Consider the following 25,613-nt stretch of genomic DNA (forward strand, 5'->3'; position numbering starts at 1 on the left):
GGCCCAGAAAAGGGGCCCAGTCAATATTTCCTCTCTCTGGTGTGCTTCCCTTTGTTGCTGAACTGTGATATCAGTGACACCTCAGTTCGGACCGTTGTCCCTCCAGGAATGGGGGTGGGGACATGGCCCCCATCGGCCACGTGTGTAATCACGGGTTTGAAATTAGGAAGCAGGCTGAGGTGCTAAGAGGCTTCACCTTCCTTCCTACTGTGTCAGGTTTTGCCCCTTCTTCACGCAGCACGCACAAGCCTTTCCTCCTTACTTCCTGGAAAGGCCCTCCTCCCCTCCCAGTGACCCAGTCATCGGCTCTGCCTTACCCTGCAGTGGGCCGCCATTCGTGGCTTGTTCAAGTCCTGCATTCTCAGCAAGAAGAGGAGACTGCGGAAAGATTCTGGCTCTTGTCCGGCAGCTTCTGAGATTCTGGGCTAGGGAAAAGTTTTCTCCCAGCTCTCCTGACACTCTCTAACAACTAGGCAAACCTGTGGAAACATGGGTTAGTGGCTGGAAGTGCCATTGCTAATCTCTTAGGACCCCCTGCGTGGTGGACCTTCCCCGGGGATGTGTTCTCTCTGTCTCTGAGTTCAGCAAAGCCTGTGAGACTTTGAAGTACCAACAGCTCAGGGCCAAGGCACGCTCCGTTTATTTGTGTCTGGGGAGACCAGTAACCTCACCCTATAATTCATCAGTTTCACTAAAGCCCCATTGCAGGGAAAAAGGGTGAGAGCAAAGAGCTCTCTCGTCCGGTGAATATGCACAGCGGTGCTAAGAATGTGACCTGAGTTTCACTCCAGGGAAGAGGATGTGAACGGGAAGGGGATTCCAGAGTGTCAGGGGAGGGAGGAAGCAGGAGGGAGGGGGGCAACTGCGGGCCGAGATGGTGAAGCCGGAAGAAGCGGCAGAGAACTCTGGCCAGGACGATACAGCAGTACAATTCCACCGCCTCCAGACGCGGTCACCCGCCCTTGGATTCCTGCCTGTGTAGCATTTTGTGTTGTGTTCTTCCTTACTCGGCTTTACTAAGCAGCATCTCTCAACCTTGGCCGCACCTTAGAATCACCTGGGAAGCTTTTTAAAGTTACCGATGACTCCATCTCACCCACAGAGATTCTAGTTCACTTGATCTGGGTGGGGCTTGGTCATGAGTATATTTCTTAACCCTCCCCCCCTCCACCTCGGGTGATTCTAATATGTAGAATTAGAACCCTAATTTTGTGGTTATTGGGACTTCTTTACGACCTCACTGAGTAGCCAGGTCTTCCAGAGACAGAGGAAGCTGTGTGTATAGTCTTAGAAGCGATGCAGAGTGTCCCAAACACCAGATGTAATCACTGCAGTGCCTGTGTTGCTTACAAGACTATAAAAGCAGCAACCGGACTTTCTCTCTTTTGTTTAAAGCTCCCTCACTAGGCATAGTTCACATTAGCTGAGGAAAGCTGTAGAAGACCGAAAAGACGTTTTCTGAATTCCTGAATTTCTTTACATTTTCTTTCCTAAGATCATCCTGAATGACCGGACCATCCACGTGAAGCATGACTTCACGTGGGGCGTGAACGTGGAGAATGCAGCTCACCCCTGCGTGGGAGCCCCCTGTGCCCACGGGGGCAGCTGCCGACCCAGGAAGGAGGGCTATGAGTGTGACTGCCCCTTGGGCTTTGAGGGGCTGCACTGTCAGAAAGGTACACCACAGGGAGGGTAGGGGGAGAGGGGACTCAGGTGCTGCTTCTGGGAGCAGAGGGAATGGACAGACCGTTTGGGGGACCAGTTGATAACCCCGGGACAGCCATACCAATTATTTTTATCAGTGATGTCAATAGCATATTAGATGATGAATTATATATAAACTACTGTAATTATTTAATAAGAATTAAAATGTTGAAACAGTTCTGTAAACAGTAAGTAAATAGTTCCCCCCCCTTCCCCCAACCTACTATGGCTCCTTCCCTGAGAATCCCCTCATGTTCTAGCAATCAAAAGGTTAACTCATAGGGAATTCCCTGTTGGTCTAGTGGTTAGGACTCAGCGCTGTCACCTCCGGGGCCCGGGTTCGATCCCTGGTCAGGCAGCCAAATTAAAAAGAAAAAGTTTAACTCATAATATGGGTAAGGGAGGTTTCCAGGACTCCTACCTCTGAGCCACTCCCAGAGCCTATCCTGACAGGTGGATGCCTGGGCTTTATAGACTGATAAATATCTTGACTAAATATTTTTGACTCCTATCCGTGAATGCTGCAAAGAGAAATCTGAGACATCTTGCCAAGTATGGCAAAATCTGAATTGTACGTTAGTTGCTCCAAACAAAAATATGAATAACCTTCTGTAGACTATTTTCCATGCTGTATATGTTTCCTCTGTACCTCCGTTTCCTCATTTGTAAAATGGGAATAATAGAGCAATGTTGTCTAACACAGAGAATTGTAGCATAGGTTAAATGAGGCAGCGCACATTCCTTAGAAGAACGCCTGGTAAGTACTCAACCGATATTAAACGTTATTATTCTTGGTGAGAAAAATAAAATGCACCAGCAAGTGCTGTGAGCCGCTCAGCTTTCAACCTGCCCTTGTGTGAAATCAGAGCAGGTCCCAGACCACAGGCCCTGCTGGCCTGAGCTTTCCACACCCGCTCAAGGAGGCGGAGGCCACGGCGGGTCCAGAGGAGGCCTGCGTTGTGCAGCTGTGTCATGTCAGGCCATGTGGGCCTTCTTGTTAGAATGCCAGGTGACTTCACCTGTCTGGGAACTAATTAGAAAAGGTAGACAGGCCTGAAGGAAAGAAGGCTGCCATCCTAAGTGAAGGAACGTGCTCTTTCTCCTTCCTATTTTTTTCCAGGTTCCTGATTTTTATTAGAAGTGGGGCTTAGAGGAAAACAGGTAGCTATTTCGGGACATGGAGTGCTAGGAGAGGTTGTTTTGCAGCAGTCTTGGAAAATATGAAAGGTGCCCGTTTTCCAGCTGGAAGACTGGGTAGTAGTATAGTGAAATGAATTTTGAAACCTGCATGGCAAATCATATGAAATATATTTATTAACATAGCTCACCTTGGTGACGAACCCCCAAAGAAGAAGAACATTTGTGAATGAGCCTGATTATAATTCTAACAAGCAAATCACTGTTTAGCTAACAGCAGGTACTTGAAGAGGTTCCGCTCGAGTGGCCCGTTCACTCAGAAAACCGGATCTGGATTTCACACATCAGCATTTGAATCTCCTAGGTCTTCAATTTCACTGCAGGCAAATTCAAGCTTGCTCCTGCCTTAAATGCTGACACTAACGGGCAATATATAAAGTCCAAGCTTAAGTGAACGTTTAGCTTTGGGAATTAAAGGAGGAAGGAGAGGATAATTTGTGATCGTGTTAACCCTCCTTTCCTGTTACAGAACATGAGCCATACAGATATAAAGTGCTCACGTGCATAGCTTTGTAACTATAGGCTCGGGTTCAATGAGAAATAAATCTCTCCAGAGTAAAGAGTCAGATCGCTGATGAGGGCCTGGGCCTCCTGACGAGATCCAAGGGGATGGACAGTGGCGCGGGGGCTCTGGGGGGCTTTCAGGGCTCTTTTTCTTCAACATCCTAGGCTAGAGCCAAGATTAAAATCCAGGCGGAACATCAGCTGTCCTTGTGTTATGTCAGTATTTCCTTGTGCTTTGAAGTAACGATGGTGTTTCTGGCAAAATGGCAACTGTTACCAATCCTAAGAAGATTCGTCTGTAGGACGTGTGGCCCGTGTCACGTAACTTCTTCTCCTGTTACGTGGCTTGAGAGGATTAGTGGGACTCTGGGTGCAGGTTAGGACCGTTAAGGACAATTTTTCCAGGCCCCAGCAGGCTCTCAGAGGTGCACAGTTACCAAACAGACTTTTGAGGTGAGCCTCTAGTCCTGAGTAAGGATCGGAAATAAAGGGAGGAGAGCTGGTTCCACAGAGATGCAGGAGAACAGTCTAAAAGTTGGGGGATATTCTTCGTGAGAGAGACAAAGAATGGTTAGAAGCCAGCCTTGGTTGTCAAAGAGGATCCTGTCTGATCCAGCAAGGTGATTTTTTTTTTTTTTTTTTGCGGTACGCGGGCCTCTCACTGCTGTGGCCTCTCCCGTTGCGGAGCACAGGCTCCGGACATGCAGGTTCAGCGGCCATGGCCCACGGGCCCAGCCTCTCCGCGGCATGTGGGATCTTTCCGGACCGGGGCTCGAACCCGTGTCCCCTGCATCGGCAAGCGGACTCTCAACCACTGCGCCACCAGGGAAGCCCTAGCAAGGTGATTCTTAGCCTCATATATTTAAGGGTTGTTTCCCTCCCTGATTAAGAGATCATGCTTCAAAAGCACGAACCTTTCCTAGCACTCCCCACAGAAGTTAAACCAGCCCTTTTACAGTGAGCAGCATGTTGTAGAAATCCCCAGCACCAGGCCTCGCTCAGTCCATACCAAGGCGTACCTTCTCCGTCAGGAAATTAGCTTCTGGGATCCTCAGTGAGTCTGGTTCTTTCTACCCTCCTCAGAGGCGAATTCCACTGGGACCCTAGTCGGGAGATTGGAAACTTGTTCTCACCTCTTGGTGGTGCAGACAGGCTGGGGCCAGAAACTCAGACAAATCCTAGAGCGGTCCAGGCTCCCAGACCATCAGAACATTGAGGGTGTTTTGGGGCCCCCATCCTGCCCTTTGTCTCTGGAAAAATCAGAGGCAGGAGCAGAGCCCGAGCCCAGATGGAGGTGGGCACCGGGCTCCCACTGAAATGCAGAAAAGTGAGCCTCTCTGTCCCCAACCGGGGCAGGAGGAGCCAGAGGGTCTTCCAACTCCCAGCCGCGACTCCAGGTGCCAGCAAAACCCACGGGGCTTGGTTGTCCCCTCACCTTCCATTCGGGGGCTGTCACTCTTAGGTGCCTTCTTCCACCTCAAACCTCAGCACCCCATGCTGTACCCCAGTACCGAGGCCCTTTTCTCACCTCACCAGAGGGGTGCCCAAAAGCCGCCCTCTGGGCTTCCCTGGTGGCGCAGTGGTTGAGAGTCCGCCTGCCGATGCAGGGGACATGGGTTCATGCCCCAGTCCGGGAAGATCCCACATGCCGCAGAGCGGCTGGGCCCGTGAGCCGTGGCCGCTGAGCCTGCGCGTCCGGAGCCTGTGCTCTGCAACGGGAGAGGCTGCAACAGTGAGAGGCCCGCGTAACGCAAAAAAAAAAAAAAAAAAAACCTGCCCTCCTCAAAAAGATACTCGCCATCATTAGAGATTTCTGTCTTCTTTCTCTCTGCTCTCATCCACATTTACCCACCTGTGTCCCAGTCCCTCAGGGCTCTTGTATTTAAGTTACTAACAAGTTAAAGCAGAGTTCCACGAAGCATGTGTAAAAATTTAAGTTCCAAGGAATACTGATGGCTGTTTTGCTCTCACACAGAGAGACAGACAGCATACATTCATAGGCACAAAATGGGAGGGGGCTTCTGGGGTCAAATAAATCTGGGTAATCCTGGGTAAACAAACCACTGTCTCTTCTGTGGGACTTTTCAGAGCATTTGCTATGTTCTGCGTGTCCAAGACAGGGGTGCAGGATGCAGCTGTTGCATCCTGGGGTTCCCCCAGCCCGTAGCAGACAGGCCACTTGGGAAAGACCTCTGAGCCGGGTCCTCCTTTCCCTTCCCTGCATTAGTTTGGGCTCATACCATGCAGGACCCTGCAGGCCACTAGATGGGGTTGTTTCTCTGTAGCAGCTGAAGCTGCTCTACACTCACTACCGACACCAAAAGCTAATGGCTTAGGTCACACATTTGTCAGGGATGCGCAGTCCTCAGAGATGTGAACCTGCCTGGTCCATACTGATCTCCCACATTCTGGACATTTTATGTTGTGTCTAGTAAATTCACATCGTATTGCTGGGTGTGATTTGGGTGATTTTTTTGGCCGGGGAGAGGGGTCCCAGTGCATAAAGCACATAGCATCATTAAGTATGGGCTATAATTTAAGAAAACTCAGTATGAAAAAACACAAGTGAATAAGACATAGAAATTGTGCATACTACAGGGAATTTGCTTTCTTTTGATGGTGTATCATAAACAATGGAAAATTTGGGGGGGTGTTCAACCTAGATGTTCATGTTTAGATAGCTGAAGACTGGTAGTGTTGAAAAACATTTTTTTGCTGTTCTTTACTTTATGGCTGCAGTCAGTTTCATGGAACCAAGACATCTGCTCCAAGTAGAGCTGTCCAGCAGGGGAGGGTGCTGCCCTATGGGCGAGAGAGCTACCCATCGTGGAAAGTGTTCCCTGGGTCTGGATGGCCATCTCTCAGGGGGTTGTTGAGAGGAGTCCTGGCTGCTGGGAAAGCTAGGTTACAACACCCCAGGTCCTTCTTTCACTGGTCCTGGGACTATGAAGGAGCCAGCAAGCTCCCTTTCACTCGTCATATGGTCCATTGGAAATTTCAAGTCCCTGCAGTGGAAAATGCTTTGCCTAGCTTACAGGCTGCTATTCATTGCGGGTATTATTTGTGTCACCAGATGGCACGAGCTTTTAGGTCTAAATGTGAGGAAGCACCAAAAACACTTTTCGACTAGTGCCTTTGCCACAGAAAAAAAGACAATGTGTAGAAGAAAGTAGATATAAAGGGTTAGGATCAAATATAGTTGTGCTTACAATATTTAAACAAACCACAAAGGGCCAGAAAGGGCTAGATGGTCACTTCTAGCTGCTATGTTGTAGGACGGAATTAATATTTATCCACATATGCTGACGACACTGAGTATATTTTCACCATTTTTGTATTCAGTGGTGTCATTTCTAGAGCGTTCCCCTGCTCTTTGTTAATCACCACATCACCAGGGCTCTGAAATATTGCAAAGGGGGTGGGGTGGGAATTAGCGTGATATTTTCCACTACGGAGAGAAAAAAGAGGCAGCTGGCTGGCTTATCATGCCTTTTTCACACGTAGCCTGGAAACAAGAAAATAAATGGTCATTGACAAGGTAAGTAACTTTAGCAAGGAATTATTTCCCCAGGTTTAGATTAAATGGGGATTGTCAGCACAAGCTCAGGGGAGCCTCAGAGGTGTCAGACAATTTATTACATACATCTTCTTGGTCCACCACCACCTGTGCCTCCACTCGTGAGCTGGGACTGGGGAGGTGTGTTGGGTGACTTGGTGCTAACCATGCAGATTTCCAGTGGTTCCCGTTGGGAATCAGATTCACATTCCGTAAGAGGAATGTGAATTCCTGCAGGGCTTCACGAGGGCAGCAAGGCTGGTTCCCAGAAATCTGCAACCAAAGTAATTGGGATTTTACAATGACTGTGAGATTCTGACCTTCCCTGTTCTGTTTCATGCTGGCACCTGGCAGAGTGTGGGAACTACTGCCTCAATAGTAAGTACAGCGAGTCCTCTGAGAAGCTGTGACAGTGCCCTGGGCTCATGCCAAGGCAGGCTGCGGGCACAGTGCAGGCCAACCACCTGCACAGGTAATGAGGGGGACACACCTCCCAGGGTGGTGGGCATCCTCCCTCCAAAATCGCCAGCCCTGGGAACACACTTGTCCCCCAGCTGGACCTCGGGAAGCCCTGAGCTCCTGAGCTGGGGGGCTTAGCAGGCACCTGGACGGGGCTCCTACACACCCCTTTGACGGTCCAGGCGCAGAGCGAGCCCTGACCATTTCAAGGAGTCCAGGGGAATGAGGACTATTGGCCACAGACCCAACAGCGGGGACAGGCCCTGCCTGAGGCTCAGCCTAACCCAGCAGGGGCGCCGGAGTGATGTTTAGCTCTGGGTGGGATAGTCTCTTCTCCTGTCTCAGCACTAGCAGCCTGCAGTCCGGGGCCCACCAGCCCAGCTAAGAGCTCTCCTGCCCTCCTGCATTTCCGCACTTTTACTTCTCATCCCCCCTTCTGGCCCTCTCCTTTCTATTTCTGCTCCTCTGGGTGTCTCTCCCAGCCTCACCTTTCCCATCCCCCTCTCCTTCCCCTGCCCGGGGCTGCCATCCATTTTTACACCTTCTCCACGGTTTTCTTTTCTCCTCTTCTGGCGTCTACTTTCCCCTTCTTCTTCCCTCTTCCCACCATCTTTCTGCTCGTGCCATTTTGCATCTTTTTCCTTTCTCTCGACTTCCTTTCTTCCTTCTTCCTCCTACTCGCTTTAAGCAGAGGAAGACAGGCCTGTGGTACAGCCCAGAATTTAAGATGCAAGAGCTGTTCCGTCTCTAAAGGCCCTCCGGTCAGCAGGCCCTTGTCTTGGGCTGTGCTGCCTCAGGACAGTGAAGCAATTTCTTAGTTGCCTCAGAAACTGTCTTTAACATTTTTTACTTCTGTTCTGCATTTCTTGTTTTCTTTCTTTCTCCCTTCCTCCTTTCCTTCCTTCATTTTTTTATGAAGAGAATGCGAGCATGCTGTGGGTGACCTGCTAACATAGGAACCTATATTCGGGGGCCCAATGTCATTGGGTTTTGTGTTTTGCTTTCCTTCCTTCCTTCCCTCCTCCTTTCTTTCTTTTAATGTTTAGAAGTGGAGTTTAAACCCTCCTGTCATTTGTAGTGTCAATAATTATACGTTTTTCTCCCCTGGGTATAGAGTCCTTAGTTCAGTGTCTTTGTACCAACAGCATATTTTTGTGAAACTAGAACTCGTTTTATAAGCTGGCTTATTCTCTCTCGTTTTGCACATTTCTTTAAACATGAGATTCACTCTACCTTAATTTATTTAAACTGCCATTTGTGTCTTTCTAAAGAGAAAAGAGATATTGCTATAATCTCTTTAGAAGAAATCCCCTAAATTATCCCTAATTTGTGACACCAAACACAACTCCTTAGCCTATTCTTTTACTGACTGTATGGAAGAAGGAGATTCCTCAAGAAAACAAAGATGAGAAGTTGGGAGGAAGGAAACACACCTCTAAAATATTGAAAAGTAAAAAGTGGGCTCAGGGCCAGAACTAGGGAGAGTCGGTCTGGCTCATGGTCTATTGTTTTCTTAGCTGTATGATCTTGGGCAAATCCTTGATGATTTTATGCCTCAATTTCCTAGTCTATAAAAATGGGGGGTTTCCCTGGTGGCACAGTGGTTGAGAGTCCGTCTGCCGATGCAGGGGACACGGGTTCGTGCCCCGGTCCGGGAAGATCCCACATGCCGCGGAGCGGCTGGGCCCGTGAGCCATGGCCACTGAGCCTGCGCGTCCGGAGCCTGTGCTCCGCGACGGGAGGGGCCACAGCAGCGAGAGGCCCGCGTACCGCAAAAAATAATAATAATAAAATAAAAATGGGAACAATCAAACCCTCCCATTCACCCCGCACTCCCTGCTCCTTCCTGTGATTGTGGTGAAAATCTTGTGAAATACAACACCGGAAGGTGATTTGCAAACAATTGTCAAAGCCTCATCCCCTCTGCTTCACCAGTGTCTGAGGTCATGGCTGAAAGGGCTCTGGACCAGATTGGCTTCAGCTAGAGAAATCCTGGTGGGTTTTGTTGGGGGGATTGTTTTCTCTGCCTCCCTTGGAGAACAGGGTTATCCCCAGCTGCTCCTCGCATGGCCCAAGACCTGCCCTTTGGCTTCCAAGAATAATTGGGCACAGTTCAAGTTTTGGCATATTGCAAGGCCTTCTCGGCAGTGCTGAGACCGATAGGAGTGACGGCCAGCCCCAGAGAGGGGACAGCAGGGAGATGCCAATTACAGGCCATCAGTCTGGGCAGTCCCAAACCAGGCCAAGTGCCTGTGCAGCCAAGAGGAAGGGGCCGCCAAGTTGATAAATGTCCTACTTCCAGGAACTGGCTTTCTTTGTATTTTCCTGCCACGTGGTGGAGCGTAGGGGTCAGGAGAGCCATGTAGCATGTAACCTCCATTTTCTGTTCTGTCTCAGCCATCACAGAAGCCATTGAGATCCCTCAGTTTATCGGCCGCAGTTACCTGACATATGACCATCCGGATATCCTCAAGAGGTAAGAAGCTTCCACAGGCACCTTCCTTATCTCCTGGTAGGTCAATTTCTCAATATCTTTCCCAGAGCTTTTCCTTATCTTCCGTGCCAAAAGATAGTTCTCCAAAAAGGCACGAGAATTTAGCCATAGTCCCAGAGGGGAAAAAACATACAAAATAAACATAGAAACTAGAACAAAACACAAAAAACAAACTCAAAAATGCAACCTTTGAAACAAGCCCACGACAAACAACCCAAAGCCTTTCTGGTCCAAGGGACGTTCCCAGAGAAAGGGACGTGCCCAGCCCCGGGATTTCTAATATTCAGGCTTTGAGAGGCAGTGAGAACTTGATGCTCCCGAAGCCAGGGTTATATGAGTCCGATTCCCCAGCAGGGCAGTCGGCGTCATGCTGCTCTGTGGCCATGGTCTGAAGAAGCCAGCCGAGGAAGGGTTCTGGGGCACCCTCCACCAGACAACAGCGCTTTCAGTTTACCCTTTTCTTTTTCTTTTCCTTCCCCCCTAGCTCTTTGTAGTTTAGAGTGTGCCATCCCTCACCCTACCACCAGCACAATCATTCTAGAATGTTTCCATCCTCTTCAGGTTGATCACATCTTCACAGACTAAGGCAATGCTTTAAGCCAAAGGCATCCAGTTCTTAGGGTGGAATTTGGTGGCTTTTCGAGGAACAAAAGAGGTTGAGAGACATTTTCCTAGGGCATTGGATGTCCCTGGTGACTCTGAACACACACCAGACAGACAGGGCTTTGTTTCTCTAATCCCATGTTATGTTTATCAAGGTTGTCTTTCATGGGCCTTAGGCAAAATGGATTCCCAGCCGAGAAACCCTCTTCTTTCTTAAGCCCTTTTTCCCCAGAGATGGAAGGGTGTTCAGTCCCCAGAAACTGGGAGGGTGTGAACAGGGCCCAAGTTTCTAGCCCCCTGGTGCTTAGTGAGAGGCCCTGGGTGGTTGGGAGCAGAGGGGTTTGGTGAAAGTAGGAGGTGCAGTGCCCCAAAGCAGAAAGCCCAGCGGCACCTGTGCGCATATATGTAGGTGCATGTACGTATGCATGTGTGTGAAGCTGCAGGTAAAAGTCAAGTTCAGGGTCTGTTTCAGTTAGATGCCTTTGGCTGCAAGTAACAGGAAACTCAGCTCAACATGTCTTAAACATGGAGGGTATTTATTATTTCACATAACAAGCTGTCCAGACTTAGACTGGATCCTGAGTTGATTAATTCAGATAATCAACGGTATTATTCAAAGACCCATTTTCCTGCCTTGTTATCCTCAGCGTATTTTCCAATGGTTATACCCTTTGTGGTTATAAGATAGTTGTTCATAAATACTCATTAAATGGCTATAAATCATGGCAATATCCCATGCAAGTAAAAAAAACTTTTTTTTTTCATGTGACTCTATTAAAAAGGAAAGGAGTCTTTTCTAGAATCCTCCTGGTAAATTTCCTCTGTCTCATTGGACAACAGTGGGTCACATGCCCACCCCTAAACCAGCCACTGCAAGAGAAATGGAACCATCGTGATTGGCTTGTACCAATCAATGTATCCAAGGCAAGTGAGGGAAAGAAGGAAACTTGGACAAAAGACTGGGAAAGCAGCTTTCTAGGGAACAGGCCGGGGCTGGATTGCTCTGCACCTGGCCTGGTGAAGCAGTCAGTGTCATGGACCCTGCTCCTCGCCCACTGCTCTGAGACCCTGCCGGGGGAGGGCAAACTTGATCTCCTCCTGTCTGGCTCAGGCTCTGGGAAGTCTTAGACAAAAGTCCCCTCCACTGTTCACTACTGAATGCACTCTGCAGCTCCAGGCCATGCTCGTGAGGCAGAGGGATGGTGCACGTGACAGGAAAATGGATAAAGAGCTTTTTCCAGTAGTGCCATCTTAGGAGCAATATTAAATTATGTTTACTCTCATCTCACCTTTTATTTAAGGACCTCATGGTTGCTTTTCTTCCTGTTGCAGATGAAACACTGGTCACTTTCTAGGGAAACTGGATCTGTGAACTAGTCTCTTCCCAAGAATTGTTAAGAACATCCCAGAACTGATAGGGACACAGAATCACGTGAGCCTATTCCCAGCCAAAGCTGTAGGGCCGGGACCTGACCTTCCTGACCACCCCTTCCTTCCTCTCATCTTCCTGTTCCTCTCCACCCTGCTTTTGCCCCAACACCCCACGAGACCATTATCCCATCAAGGCACCTTCCTTGTCTGACACTCTGCCCCTTGTCCAGTCATTCCTCCTCTGCCCTCAAGGATGTCACCTCCAGAGATAGCCATCCACAGCCACGATCATAGCCCAGAGCAGCTGCCAACTTGAACCTCTTGGTAATTAAGGAAACCACTTCCTTTTGAGGAATAGGGGACACTTTCCCAAGGACCCGTGAGTGGTAGGACAGGAAAGAGGGAAGACTTGAGGTGTGTATTGGGGGTGCAGGCTGGGACCGTGGCATTGGCCACAGTCTGGCTGATCTGTGACTCATCAAATGCTCTCTTGTGGCGTTTGACCACACCTGGGGAGAGAGACAGACTCCAAAGTGCAGAATGAGGAGGTCAGACCTTTAGACCCATGGCATGAGCTGTGGTGGTGATGCCTTTTCTAATCTCCTGGTAGTAAGAGTCAGAAATGTCAGATTATCCTCATAATTGGCAGAGGAATCTGGGATTCCTCAGAAGTGAATGTTGGTGGAGACTGGTTGATCTGATGTAATTATTTGTGTGTTTCCTCCAGGGTGTCAGGATCCAGATCAAATGCGTTCATGAGGTTTAAGACAACTGCCAAAGACGGCCTGTTGATGTGGAGGGGAGACAGCCCCATGAGACCCAACAGTGACTTCATTTCCTTGGGCCTTCGGGATGGAGCCCTGGTGTTCAGGTAACCCCTACTCCAGGTGCTTTCTACATCACCTCGCGATTTTTCTCAGACGGTACAGATCACGCCAAACAGAGGGTTGCAGAGGGAGCCAGAGCACAGTCTGCTAGAATTAGCAGCTGCCTGCAGCTCCGAGTTAGTTTGAGGCTCCTGGTCCTTCTTTCCAATATCCATCGCTAGAGCAGCAGTTGGTCAGCTATAGCCTGACGGCCAAATCTGGCACGCCACCCATTTTTGTAATGAAGTTTTATCAGAATACTGCCACCCTCATTCATTTATGTATTGTCAGTGACTGCTTTCATGAGACAGTGATACGCTTGAGTAGTTTCAATAGGGACTGTATGGCAAAGCCTGAAATATTTATTATCTGGCCCTCTAGAGGAAAATTTTGTGACTCCTGTTCTAGTATGTTACTGCCATATGCTCCCCACTTACAAATTAGGAAGTAGTCGAAAGAGGACTTTGATCCTGCCAAGCATGGACTCGGGTATTTGGCCCAGTGCTCTCCAGCTCAGGAAGATCTGAAGATTTAGTCTAGAGAACTTTCTTTATATTCTGACTCTGCTCCCTATTCACTCTGGAGCCTTGGGAAGGAGAATGCCTGCTTTGTCCAATCTCCCACTGCAAAGAACAAAGCACAGATTCATATCTCAATAGGGCAACCCAACATTTGGATTTTTAAAAGTGCTTCTTGGGTGATAACGGATAAGCCAGTTCCAGAAGTTCTAACATCTTTTACGTCGGTTTAGACTGCTCTCAAATTTGTCAAATGGGTTCCTATGAAGTAGCTAAAGGATTACCTGGATGACTTCTCACCACCAGAAGCTGGGTGGCAGCTGGGTGCTAGCGGGATTCCCAAGGGGCAGGCGCCAGCTGTGTACTGTGGAAAAGCTTCTCTACAGATTGTGATAGCACAGCCTCACTTGAGGTTAGAAATCTCTTGTTTAGACCAGTGATCCTCAAATTGTGGTCTCTGGACCCACAGCATCAGGATCTCCTGGGAACTTATTAAAAATACAAATTTTCAGGCTCCACCCCGACCTACTGAACCAGAAAAATTCTGGAGGTGGGACCCAGCAATCTGTTAACTGTTTCTCCACGTGATTCTGAAGCCTGCTAAGGTTTGAAACCCCTACTCACCATCTGTTCCATGGGGACAGGAATTTCTCTGGCTTTTCCTTCTTTAATCCCCCCTCTGGTGACTAGCATGAGTGTTCATTAAATGATATGGAATTAATTGGAATTGAAATAGACGAAAGTGAGAGCGGAACTGCAGAGAAGATGAAGGCTTAATTGTGGGGCTTCAGTGGGTCATGCGCTGGGATTGCTGACAGCCAGGGTAGAATGCTATGTCTTTGCAATTCGAATAAAAGGCATTTCGAAAGGAAATGTCACTTGTCCAACAGCACGCTTGGCCCTACCCAGCAGAGCGTGCTCAGCGATGTAACCCTATGGTTGTTGAGGACTTTGGGGTACCGCGTGTGGTTGAAAGCTGGAGAGAGCAGTTCTCACCACCTCCGTCCCCTCCCCCGGGCCCTGAGGTCAAATGCTGAGCTCTTCACACCCCAGTTTCAGGCTGGCTGCCGCAAAGCCATTTTCTTGTGGTTTTCCTGTGGTTAACCTCGCCAAGGCCTCAAGTACTTGATTGTGCCCAGAAAAGGGAACTGAAACAGTAGCTCAGCTGTGGGTGGCAGGCCCAACTTCCCCCTAAACCGCCAGTGAAAACCCAGCTGGACAGGGAAGCTCGATCTGCTCGGGGCCCCTCACAGCCCCCGCTGGCTCTCACACCCGGCCCTGGGCAGACCCCCAGGCCCCCGGGCACCCTTCTTACAACTCCACGCCATCCCGATGTATCTCTTTTCTTACCATCTCTTTCTCAGGCTTCTGGAAATAGGCCCCGTGTTTTCCTCTTAAGCCTGGAGTTCTGGCTGTGCTCTGCGTAAAGGGCACAGCACTCAGTCTCCACCGGAGGCAGGCAGACAGACATCTGAACTCTTCCCTGGGCCCCAGGCCCAGCGCGGCTGCTTTGCTGCATTTCCTGCCTCTGGGTAGCCACTCCCCCCAACATTACTCACCCAACACAGAAGTATGGAAGCCCTGCGGGAGGCTGGGCACAGAGAGGAATCAGAGTGTGGCCACTGGTTTGAAACTGTCAGCATACAGAGAGTCATCTGCGGGGCTCGTGTTAGAGGTTACTGGATTCCTGGGCCCACACCCAGAGATGCTGGTGGAGGAAGTCCCGCTGTGCGCCAGAATCTCATTGGAAGCCATCAGGAACCACCACACCCTGAGAAACAGGGTCTGAAGTGGTCACAAGCATGGGCTTCAGAGTCAGACGTGCCGGATTCCCACGGCCACGTGATCTCCTGCAAGTTACCGACCTCCGTAAAAGGAAACGGTTAGTCATGAGGACTGAATGAGTTAATTCATAGAAAGGCCTTAGTGCAGGGCCTGGCATATCTAGTTATTAGTGATAATGATTATCCTTGATCGGGTGTTTTCTATGTTCTAAAAACTCCGATCGCTAACACATGTCAGGAAGTTGGCACGATATATCTACGAAATAAAATTTAGCTATTATTATTGTTATGGTTGTTATTATTCTGAATAAGGCCCTGCCCTCAAGCAGCTTACATCAGTGGAACCTAGAGAATGAACTGGTTGATTGGGTAGATGAACCATTTTTGAGGTTTTGGTGTTTGATCCAGGTCCAAAGCAAACAGTAGTAAACCTAAGATAATACAATATAATCTCAGCTTTCTTCACCTAAATGCTTGTCCTTTTGCTAATTTAGAGCTCAGAGCACTTCAACCAGAGAATAAGGAAAAACAGTGGAATTCTAAAAAAAAAAATTATGTATGGTTTTGGTGCAAGGTGAAGTAAAAGAAAGGGAATCAGCGTGCTCAGTGATGAGTGTGGTTTTTGCTGTTTGTTTCGTTTCATTTTGTTTTATGATTATGTTTAGGGCATGAAGCCAGGTGTGTGAATATCACTTTACGGGCGATCTTTCCCACTAATTTTCCATGTGACCTTGATAACATTTTCATGCAGCAGAGAAAGGAAAGCAGTCTGACATTAGCAGAGTACCCTGTGCTATACTTTAAAGGAGGCCTAAGTATAAGTGCCACCATAAGGACCCCACCTGATGGCATTTCCTGGTGGCCCACCTTGGCGCTCAGCCTCCTAGCCTTCCGTGAGCACCAAATTGAGTAGCTACTCTTGGATCAGGTTAACCGATTCACTCTAACCGGATACACAGGACGTTGATAGAGAAACCAGGTGTGCATTTATTGGTTCATTTATTGGTTCATTCACATGTTTTTACCTTTTTTAAAAAATTGAGGTATAACTAAGTGAAGTGAGTCAGAGAAAGACAAATATTATACGATATCACTCGTATGTGGGATCTAAAAAAAACGTGATGCAAATGAACTTAACCTACAAAACAGAAGCACACTCACAGACATAGAAAACAAACTTATGGTTACCGAAGGGGAAGGGGGTTGGGAGGGATAAATTAGGAGTTTGGGATTAACAGATACACAGTTCTATATATAAAATGAACAACAAGGTCCTACTGTATAGCACAGGGAACTACATTCAATATCCTGTAATAGCCTATAATGGAAAAGAATCTGGAAAAGCACACACGTAGACTGGTGTATACTTCACTGTACGCCAGAAACTATTGCAACGCTGTAATTCAACTATACCTCAGTTTTTAAAAATTGAGGTATAATTTACATAAAGTGCAAAATACTAGGCGTACAGCTCAGTACATTTTTAAACATGTAAACACCTGTGTAACCACCACCCAGAACAAGGTATAGAACATTCCCCCACCCACACCCAGGAAGGCTCCCTCATGCCCTCTCCCAACGAAGGCAACCACTAATCTTGGTCATTTATTATTTAAAAGAAAGAGAAGTTCCAGGGTGATGTATCAGGTGTCTGGGGGAGCAGGAGGTTATTCGGAGGGTCTGAAATCAGAGAAAGTCGGTGGGGGGGGGGGGGGTTGGAGAGTCAGGCCAGAGATGTGCCAACTGGGCCACACCACCACCTGCAGTGATGGCTGGATTCCTGTCTGCTGAGTTCAGCGTTTGCTCCCTTGAATGCAGTCTGGCTCATTGCATGAACAGGCGTGTTATCAGGCTGGAGAACAGAAGAAGAAGGCCCGGCCTTCGTCCGAACACAACTGAAAAGGTTTCCATTCACTTGATTACAATCACATTCCAGTCTAGTGCCACTGCAGCTATACCCAAGTCACCTTGATTCTGACACCTGGGTGTTTCTGGACGTTCTGGTTACATATTTACAGCCTGTTGGTTTACTCTCACACATGACTACTCTTCCAGGAGAGGCTTGATAAGTTTATCTCTTGGCGGCAACTTTCTCCTATTGCTAGCTCCCCCAGGTTGTATTGTTTGATGCTATATCCAAGCTGCATTAAGTACTGCGTATATTTGGGGCAGTGGGATTATTTGTTTGGCTCCTACTCTGTGCTGTGCTCTTTACATATGTTATCTTACTGAATCTTCCCTAAGACCCTTCAGGGAAGGTATTATTACCCCATTTCACAGATTAGAAAATTTAGGCTCAGAGAAACGAAGCAAATTGCCCAAGATCACAGAACTAGTAATTGGCGAGGCTGGGAATTGAGGCAGATTCATCTAATCCAAGTGTCTAGGCTCCTTCTATCACCCCGTTCTGCCTCTCATAAAAGCCCACATAGTAATTCAGCTACATTTCTGCCAACCAGCTCTCAGCCCTTCCTTATACTCATTCATTTCTTCAACAAGCATTTGGCCACTAAATAATGAAATCTGAAAATTCCACCTCCAGGCTGCTTCGTACAAGGAGACACTTGATGTGGGAAAATTCATTAGAAAACAGTGGAGTTTTCTGGGTCAGAGCAACAGCTTTGTCTCAGAGTTTGTCAAGTCACCCGAGTTCTATTCTTGGTTAAATGTCGATGGGCTGTGTGACTTCTTTGAGGCTCCAGTATTAAAGAAAGGACCCATAGTGCTTCCCTGGGGAGAGCCAAAGCTTTCTATTTTTGCTCCTTTCTTATACTGAGTGCATGCAAGAGCTCAGTGACTAATGCGGGTTTCCTCTCAATATTCCTGTTTCTTGGCCAACGAGCTAAAGGAGAGACATGTCCCCTTACAAGATGAGGAGAGGGTTGTCTAGGTGGAATACATTTTCCTTCAAAAGCATGATTACATAGGCTTTATTATTTTATCAAGGGGAGGTCTAGGCAGCTGGCCCAGTGCCCGGCCTAGAATCGTCACTCACCAAATATTTGTTGTATTGAATTAAATTAGAATAATTGAATGAACACTGAAATAAGAGGGTTATTTCTCTCTGGTAAACAACATATGCATGTCTTCTGATCCCCTTAGCATATCACAGTATCTGGCAACTGAAATAGGAAATAGAAAGCTACCGAGTAAAATGTGGCAGGGTCGGGGGCAGGGAAGACACCAAGTTCAAGTCCTATACGTTAGCTCTGAGATTTTAGGCAACTTCCCGTAAATTCTTTGGGGCTCAGCTTGCTCTGCAATGTTTCTCTCTGTTTTGTCTTTTGAAAAGTAAAAACACATGTATTAGTTTCTGAGGACTGCCATAATAACTCACCACAAATTGGGTGACTTAAAGCAATAGAAATGTATTCTCGCACAGTTCTGGAGGCTAGAATTTCAACCTGGAGCTGTTGGCAGGGTGTCTTCTTCCTGGGAGCTCTGAGGGAGTCTGTTCTATGACTCTCCCCTGGGTTCTGATGGTTGCTGGCAATCCTTGGTGTTCCTTGGCTTAGAGATGCAACGTTCCAGTCCCATCTTCATGTGGCGTTCTTCTCCGTATGTCTTTGTCTCTCTGTCAAAATCTCCACTTTTTATAAGGACACCGGTCATATTGGATTTAGGGCCTCCCTAACCCCATATAACCCCCGTATAACCCCTCTTAACTAATTACATATGCAAAGACCTTGTTTCCAAATAAGGTCACATTTTGAGATTCTCGGTGGACATTAATTTTGGGGGGATACTATTCAACCTAGTATTGATACAACACATTACAAACGATAAAGCCCTTTTGTTCCTTATACTCTAATACTGTACATAGAGCCTAAAATAAATCAACCTTGAGGACATTATATTAAGTGAAAAAAGCCAGTTACAAAGAGACAAACACTGTATGACCCTACTTATACAAGGTACCTAGGGCAGTCAAACTCATAGAAACAGAAAGAATGGTTGTTGCCGAGGGCTGGGGGAGGGCGAAATGGCAAGTTGTTTAATGGGTAGAGGGTTTCAGTTTTACAAGATGAAAAAGTTCTGGAATTGGTTGCATAGCAATGTGAATATACTTAACACTGAACTGTACACTTAAAAATGGTTAAGACTGTAAACTTTACCACAGTTAAAAATAAAAAACCAGTTTTGGTCACTCGTGGCCTAATCTGGGGACCTAGTGTCTTTATAACATTGTTTTGTTTTGTGTTAAAGAAACTACATCCTGAGCTCCAAAGAACTTTCGCAGTAAGAATCACTTGTGAACGACCATCGGTGTGTACATCAATGTTTTATTCTGTTCTCTGTCTTGTTCTTCTCCGACACCTTTAGCTATAACCTGGGCAGTGGTGTAGCATCCATCATGGTGAACGGTTCATTCAATGACGGTCGGTGGCACCGAGTCAAGGCTGTTCGGTGAGTACCTGCCACAGTGTGAGACAGAGCCGACGGGATGTACTCTCCAATTCCCTTTAGTCCCATTTCCTGTTCCCCATCCTGGCCTGGCATCCAAGTATCCTTGATCCGGGTCATTAGGTCATCTCCGTACCAACTCCCACCTGTGCCCTTTACTATCACTAGCGGGCCAGAGAGGCTGAACTCCCAAATCTTCACTCAGCAGAGATCTTCTAGAGAAAGAACTTCGATGGCTAAACTTGAAGAAGCCCTCACCTTCCACGGAGATCTAGATATCTCTAGTGAGATAAGATTTCAGGGCAGGTGGACTTTGAGGAGATTCCAGAATGCTGGAAGCCAGGTCTATACCCCATAGTAAGAAGAATAGGAAATCCAGGTATTCCCCCAAGGAAATGACTGAGCCAGGTCACAGCACAGTCAACAAAAGCCATCCAGCACACAGGGCTTCCAGTCTGCTTCCTGGTGCTCAACACTTATCTGTGTGGCAGTTGGGGATCACTAGGCATTTGAAAAAAGTTTCCAGTATGAAAGATGGATATCAGAACAAATAGACATAATGAAGCAAATTGGAGGAAACAGAGACTATGAATGAAAAAAATGATGAAAACATGAATATCATCAGTGAGGTAGGAGAGGCTATTAACCCAAGAAACAAGAAGTGACTGCTATAAAAAAGGAACATTAAAAGACCAATAAAGAACTCGTTAAAAAAAGAGGAAGAAAAGAGGGAGAAGGAGAAGAAGTGTGGCTGGTTTTTGGAAACCACCTTAAAAAACTGCAAAGCCCTTGCCACAGATGAGCACCTCCATTCCACTGTCCTCAGAGTCACTTTTGGGTGACTCCCTGGGTCCTTTAGAAACCTCAAAGCCATTCTTCGTCCTCCCTGAGAGTAATCTTCTACAAACAAAGACTACTGCATTGGCTTCCCATTGTGTTTAGAATCACATCCACACTCACCATGTGTCACCATGTCACCACCACTCCCCCTGTTAAAGTTCTTCTCTGGTTCCCTCTCACCTTCAGGATAAATTCTAACTAAGCTCCTTATGCCTTTCACCATCTGCTTCTGGCTTCATCTTTTACTACTCTATTCCCACCTCTAGAATTCTCTATGCTCAGTCTGTACCAACCCCTATGTCTTTTCTCTCATTGCCGTTGTCACTTCCTGTCTGCATTAGCCTTCTCCTTCACCTGACCCACCCAGCCTTCAAAACGCACCTCAGAGTCTTTCTTCAGAAGCTTTCCCTGGGCTTCTGTTCTCTTCCCGTAGAATTCCACAGCTCCCGGCAGCCATTCTTCTACCATAGAGTGGTGACACTGTGTGATCACCAGCAATTTGATTTTTTGTTTGTCTTAGGAATGTCGGTGGTTTTTTGTTTGTTTGTTCTTGTTTGTTTCATTTTGGCAGCTCCATAATTTAGTATAGTGCCTGGTGCTTAGTAAGGACTTCGGTAATACATTTGTATTAAAATGAACGCATGATTGAATTATTGAATGAAGCTCCAAAAATGGTGGCGGTTTTTACAGGGATGGCCAATCAGGAAAGATAACTGTGGATGACTATGGGGCCAGAACAGGCAAGTCACCTGGCATGATGAGGCAGCTCAACATGAATGGAGCTCTGTATGTGGGTAAGTGACCTTGACCTTTGACGAAACCTAAATTAGGCCAGTGCGTTTTCTTTTTAGCCTTCCGTTTGTCATGCTGGGGCTTCCCAAAGCTGTGTACCTCACTGGGTCGGTCATATACTTGGAAATCATGAAGCTTTCCAGATATTCCATTCTTCCATGTTTTGAACTTCTGACTCATGGCTGAGGGGTCAGGAAGCACTTAGATGATTTGGTGCTGTGGACCGATCCACCAGGAAAACCCTGCTTTTCTTGTTTATAGAACAGGAGCCTGCTAAATATAGCTCCTTGAATTCTCCCTGAGGAAGGAGGATCTGTCTTCCCGGCCCCCTCAGAGTTAGAATGAGTGGTATTTTTGTACATAGCTTAGAACCCACTAACGCTGACACATCAACATGAAAAGATACCTCTATCTGTATGATACTTCCTACAAGTGAACAATCAAAAGCATTCAACATCAGTGTATTTCTCTTGGTTTAAGATAACATCACCTCTTACCACACATACTACATTTTGTTGACATTATACAACATTTCAAAATTTACCAGGTACTATTTGGTTTTAAGTGGTCAAGTAGGTCAGAAATCACTTATGAGGTGGATGCTTCTAGGCTCTGATTGTGTATCAAATTGATCCAAGTCAGCTTGTTCCTTCAAGGATAATTATAAATTAGACAGCTGCGATGTCCTGAGTTCTAGGTACCGCAGCCTCACCTATCCTGGCGGCTGAGGGAAGCCTTGGTCAGCAGACACTCAGGCATACTGAAGAGACATCCTTCCCTTTGACTCACGTCATCTTCCTTTGGCCTCCTGGCAGGTGGAATGGAAGAAATTGCTCTGCACGCTAACAGGCTGTACACGCGGGGCCTCGTGGGCTGCATTTCTCATTTCACCCTGTCCACCGATTACCACATTTCCCTCGTGGAAGACGCCGTGGATGGGAAAAACATCAACACTTGTGGAGCCCAGTAACACCAGTTGGCTCTGCCCAAGGGACAGAACCTTCTATCCTGAGAAACCCGGGGGCTCCAAGACCTTGCCTGACACCACACACAGAGGCACGGGGACCAGGTGTGTTTCCTTTCATCAAGGAGCAAGTACACCCTGATGGGAAACTAGGACCAAGACAGGAGTCCCTGGGTGGCCTTTCCTGCTGACATTCTGTGGGCCAAACCCAACGGAATGCTCTGTGTAGGAAGCATCGGACTTCGTCCATTGAATGTGTAGTGGCCGCCAGAGATCACACATCACAGCGAATTTCCGAGGCTGTCTGCTGTAGCTCAATGACTGTGTTGTGATTCACAGTTTGTAAGAAAAAAAAAAGAAAGAAAGGAAAAAAAAGAGAGAGAGACCGAAAGGGCAGTATTAAAATACTTCTCTCCTCCCCTGACTCTTGACACTCTTACTGATAGCAGAATGACCGTAAGACCTTGAACCTCAAATTTCTCTACTTTGGCCCACAAATTACTAGGATTAACCCCTTCCCCTCCTCACTGGCTGGTTCAATGTGCTCTGACTATGAAAATAAGGATTAAGGGAGACTAGAGATAGAATCATAATTATAAAGCTGCCCCCTGGTAGTTTACCTTTAATGAGAAATCCTTACTTTTTATAATGCAAATCTAAGAAAATGGGCACCATGACTTCGTAGCTGTCCTTTTGTATGTGTATATTTTTTATAGCTACAGATTGTCCACACAGTATACTTTTGCAAGTTTGGGTGGACAACCCTGAATTCTTTGCACACTTCCTAAGAATTTTCTCCCAAAGGAGACTTGTCTGGGCCCTTTGTGGCATTAGCAGAGCGGGGTAGGTAACTTGGGGTGGGCACTTCGGGGAGCTGACTGTTCTCTCTCGGTAACTGATGACTCAAGGAGGTGACTGTGAAGCTTCCAGAAGAAGCAGATGGAAAGGCACATGTATTACTGAGGTGGGTCACTGTCATTCTGGTTTGAAGTGGGGGGGTGTCTGTAGTGAACCTGAATAAAGAAGATGAACAAGGCTACAGCACATTCATTTAGTCATTCGTTCACCTGTGGAGGGGTTACGGATCCCTCCCGAGGCGGTGTCTAGAAATGGACACGAATACAGTCAGTGCTTCTCAGGCTGGGCTGGGGGGTGCCCTCAGCCTGGTCTGAGCATCTGGGCAAGAACCAGAGAAGCGGGGCTGCTTCCTTCTGAGCCATCGCAGTGCCACGTGGTGACCCCGGAAACAGCTGGCTCACTGGCAGATCCCCATGGCAGGACTTGCTAAGGGCCGGTGAGATGAATGCTACCACCAAAGAGGTGGGAAATGTGATCCACCTCACACAAGCGCCTATAATTATTCCCATCGTGACTCTGCTCTTGCTTGCGTAGCAGGCGGTCGGTGAAGGCTTCGAGCTTTGTGCCAAGCACAGTTTTAGGCACATTAAGGGTTCTAAAAAAATGAATAAACTAGAGACGTTCACCTTGAGCGTCACCCTTCCGCCTCCTGTCCCTAGGAACCTCCGATGACCAGGATCCTTCCTCTCAGGGCAATAACGCTCACAACAGCAGCGATCTCTCCTCTCCTGCGCACGTCACCTGTGAGTGCGGAGTGGAGAAAGCCACGTGGTAGAGAGTGGGTGTCACCCCCAGGTGACCTCCCCGTCACCCTCACCTCAACACCGTTTCCTTGGAGACATCCGCGGTCAGTGCTTCCCAAGATATAATGGCGTTGCTTTCACAACTCCAACTGATTCACATTCTGAATCGATAAAAAGTCACGGTGATTTTGGAAAAATGTCCAGTTGAGCTGAAGCCAGAAGAGTTGTGCTGCGGATGGGCTGTTGTGCCCTGCAAGTGTCATCCTGAGAAAAAGCACGGTAGCCCGGGGCTGGGGGCCCGGGAGTGATGGACAGGATGATTTGCCTTTCCCTAGGTGGGCTAGAAAAAGAGGGGTGACACGTGGTGAAATCAGAGCCGTAGAGAGGCTGCGGGTGAGAAGGCAGCAGAATAGGGGGACCCAAGAGGAGCTGATCACGTGGGAGGGCTCAGCGTGGGAGAACAGGGTAAGAGACAGTATATCCCAAGCTCTTTCACCCTCTCAGTGGCCAAAATTCGGGAAACATGGGATGAGTTTACAGCAGAGGTGGTTGGGGGAATATAAACTTTGTCCTGAAGCTGAGGGATTAGACCCGGGTTCAGATGGGCAGGACAGCCGAGGAGAACTCAGCCTGGTTTTGTGGGTCCCCCGGTTTCCTCTCTAAGTGTATCTGCTATCTGTCGCCACAATAATGCTGCACGACAAACAACCACAGAACCTCAGTGGCATATCGCAAGGTGTGCTGACTGCTTCCATGCCTCGAGGGGTCAGCTTGGCATTTCTGCTGATCCTGGCTGGGCTTGACTAGGCGGTCCTTCTGGTCTCAGTGGGTCTCGTTCACACGTGTAGGGTGGCTCACTTATCGTCGCCTTGGCTGGGATGGGGAGGTGACTTGGGTCTGCTCCACCCTCCTGCTGGACCCGTGAGCTAGGCTGACATGCCCTTCACACGGTGATGGAGGAGGGTGAGAGCACCGGAACTGAGGTCTAAGGCGTTTTACAGCTGGGGATTGGAACTGCCTCATGTCGCCTTTGCCACATTGTGCTAGTCAAAGTCCGTACACCCAAGAGATGAAGAAATAGACTGTCTCCATTGTGAGAGCAACTACAGAGTCACGCAGCACCGGGCATGGATTCAGGGAGGGTGGAAAATCAGGGCCGTTAGTGCAACCAATCCCCCACCGCAAGTCCTGTGCTGTTGGGGAAATGGTGCAACAGGGATGAGGTGACCCCTGGCAGGAGTTCATCCGTAGGGTCCCTGGGGCTGGGCAGAGGCCTGGGAGGTGGTGGTCACGGGCCCAGCGAGGGGAGCAGCGCCTGCCTTTTCCAGCCCCGCCTGCTGTGCCCCTGCTGTGCCCCCTTCGTCCACCTGCTGCCTGGTACCCGGCAGCCGTGTTGTCATGCTGAGGAGGAGGGCCTGGCAGGGGATGGGATCTGCGCTACGGCTTTTGGGCAGCGGCTCTGTGCAGGGGCATGTCAGGGAAGGCTGGCTGCGCGCTTGGCTGAAGGAAGAACTTTGAGGAGAAGCCAGGGAGCTCGAAGGTTAACGCCATCCCTGTCCCGCCCAGGAAGGATATTATGAAGCCTGGGTTACTGAAAAGCTTTTGTCCCACAATCAGCATCTGAGAAAATTCTCCAGAACTTCCCATGTGTTCTAAGCAAGGACGGCTGGGGTGCTGTCAAGAAGGGGAAGGGGAAGCTGTGACCAAGTGAGAGAGTGGCATGGACATATATACACTACCAAATGTAAAATAGGTAGTGGGAAGCAGCGGGATAGCACAGGGAGATCAGCTCGGTGCTTTGTGACCGCCTGGAGGGGTGGGAGGGAGACGCAAGAGGGAGGGGATATGGGGATATATGTATACGTACAGCTGATTCACTTTGTTATACAGCAGAAACTAACACACCATTGTAAAGCAATTATACTCCAATAAAGATGTTAAAAAAAAAAAAAGGGG

The 25,613-nt window shown here is 48.0% G+C and overlaps 1 protein-coding gene across 4 annotated transcripts in view; it reads left to right on the forward strand.

The window, feature by feature from the left end:
* EGFLAM (EGF like, fibronectin type III and laminin G domains) overlaps positions 1 to 23,095 on the forward strand; it is a 170,246-nt gene extending 147,151 nt beyond the window's left edge. For 2 of the 4 annotated variants that reach the window (XM_029217212.1, XM_029217213.1), the window contains 6 exons: positions 1,496 to 1,676; positions 9,818 to 9,896; positions 12,616 to 12,759; positions 19,380 to 19,463; positions 20,991 to 21,094; positions 21,908 to 22,631. In XM_029217212.1, coding sequence (XP_029073045.1) covers positions 1,496 to 1,676; positions 9,818 to 9,896; positions 12,616 to 12,759; positions 19,380 to 19,463; positions 20,991 to 21,094; positions 21,908 to 22,062 — 747 coding nt within the window. In that variant the 3' untranslated portion in view covers positions 22,063 to 22,631. Of the gene's footprint in view, positions 1 to 1,495; positions 1,677 to 9,373; positions 9,416 to 9,817; positions 9,897 to 12,615; positions 12,760 to 19,379; positions 19,464 to 20,990; positions 21,095 to 21,907 lie in introns of those variants that run through there. The other 2 variants (XM_029217211.1, XM_029217214.1) reach the window with 2 other exon arrangements.
* The last annotated feature ends 2,518 nt before the right edge of the window (positions 23,096 to 25,613 follow it).

Source organism: Monodon monoceros, unplaced genomic scaffold (assembly GCF_005190385.1).
Source record: "Monodon monoceros isolate NGI ecotype Baffin Bay Population unplaced genomic scaffold, NGI_Narwhal_1 Super_Scaffold_12, whole genome shotgun sequence".
Classification (NCBI taxonomy): domain Eukaryota; kingdom Metazoa; phylum Chordata; class Mammalia; order Artiodactyla; family Monodontidae; genus Monodon; species Monodon monoceros.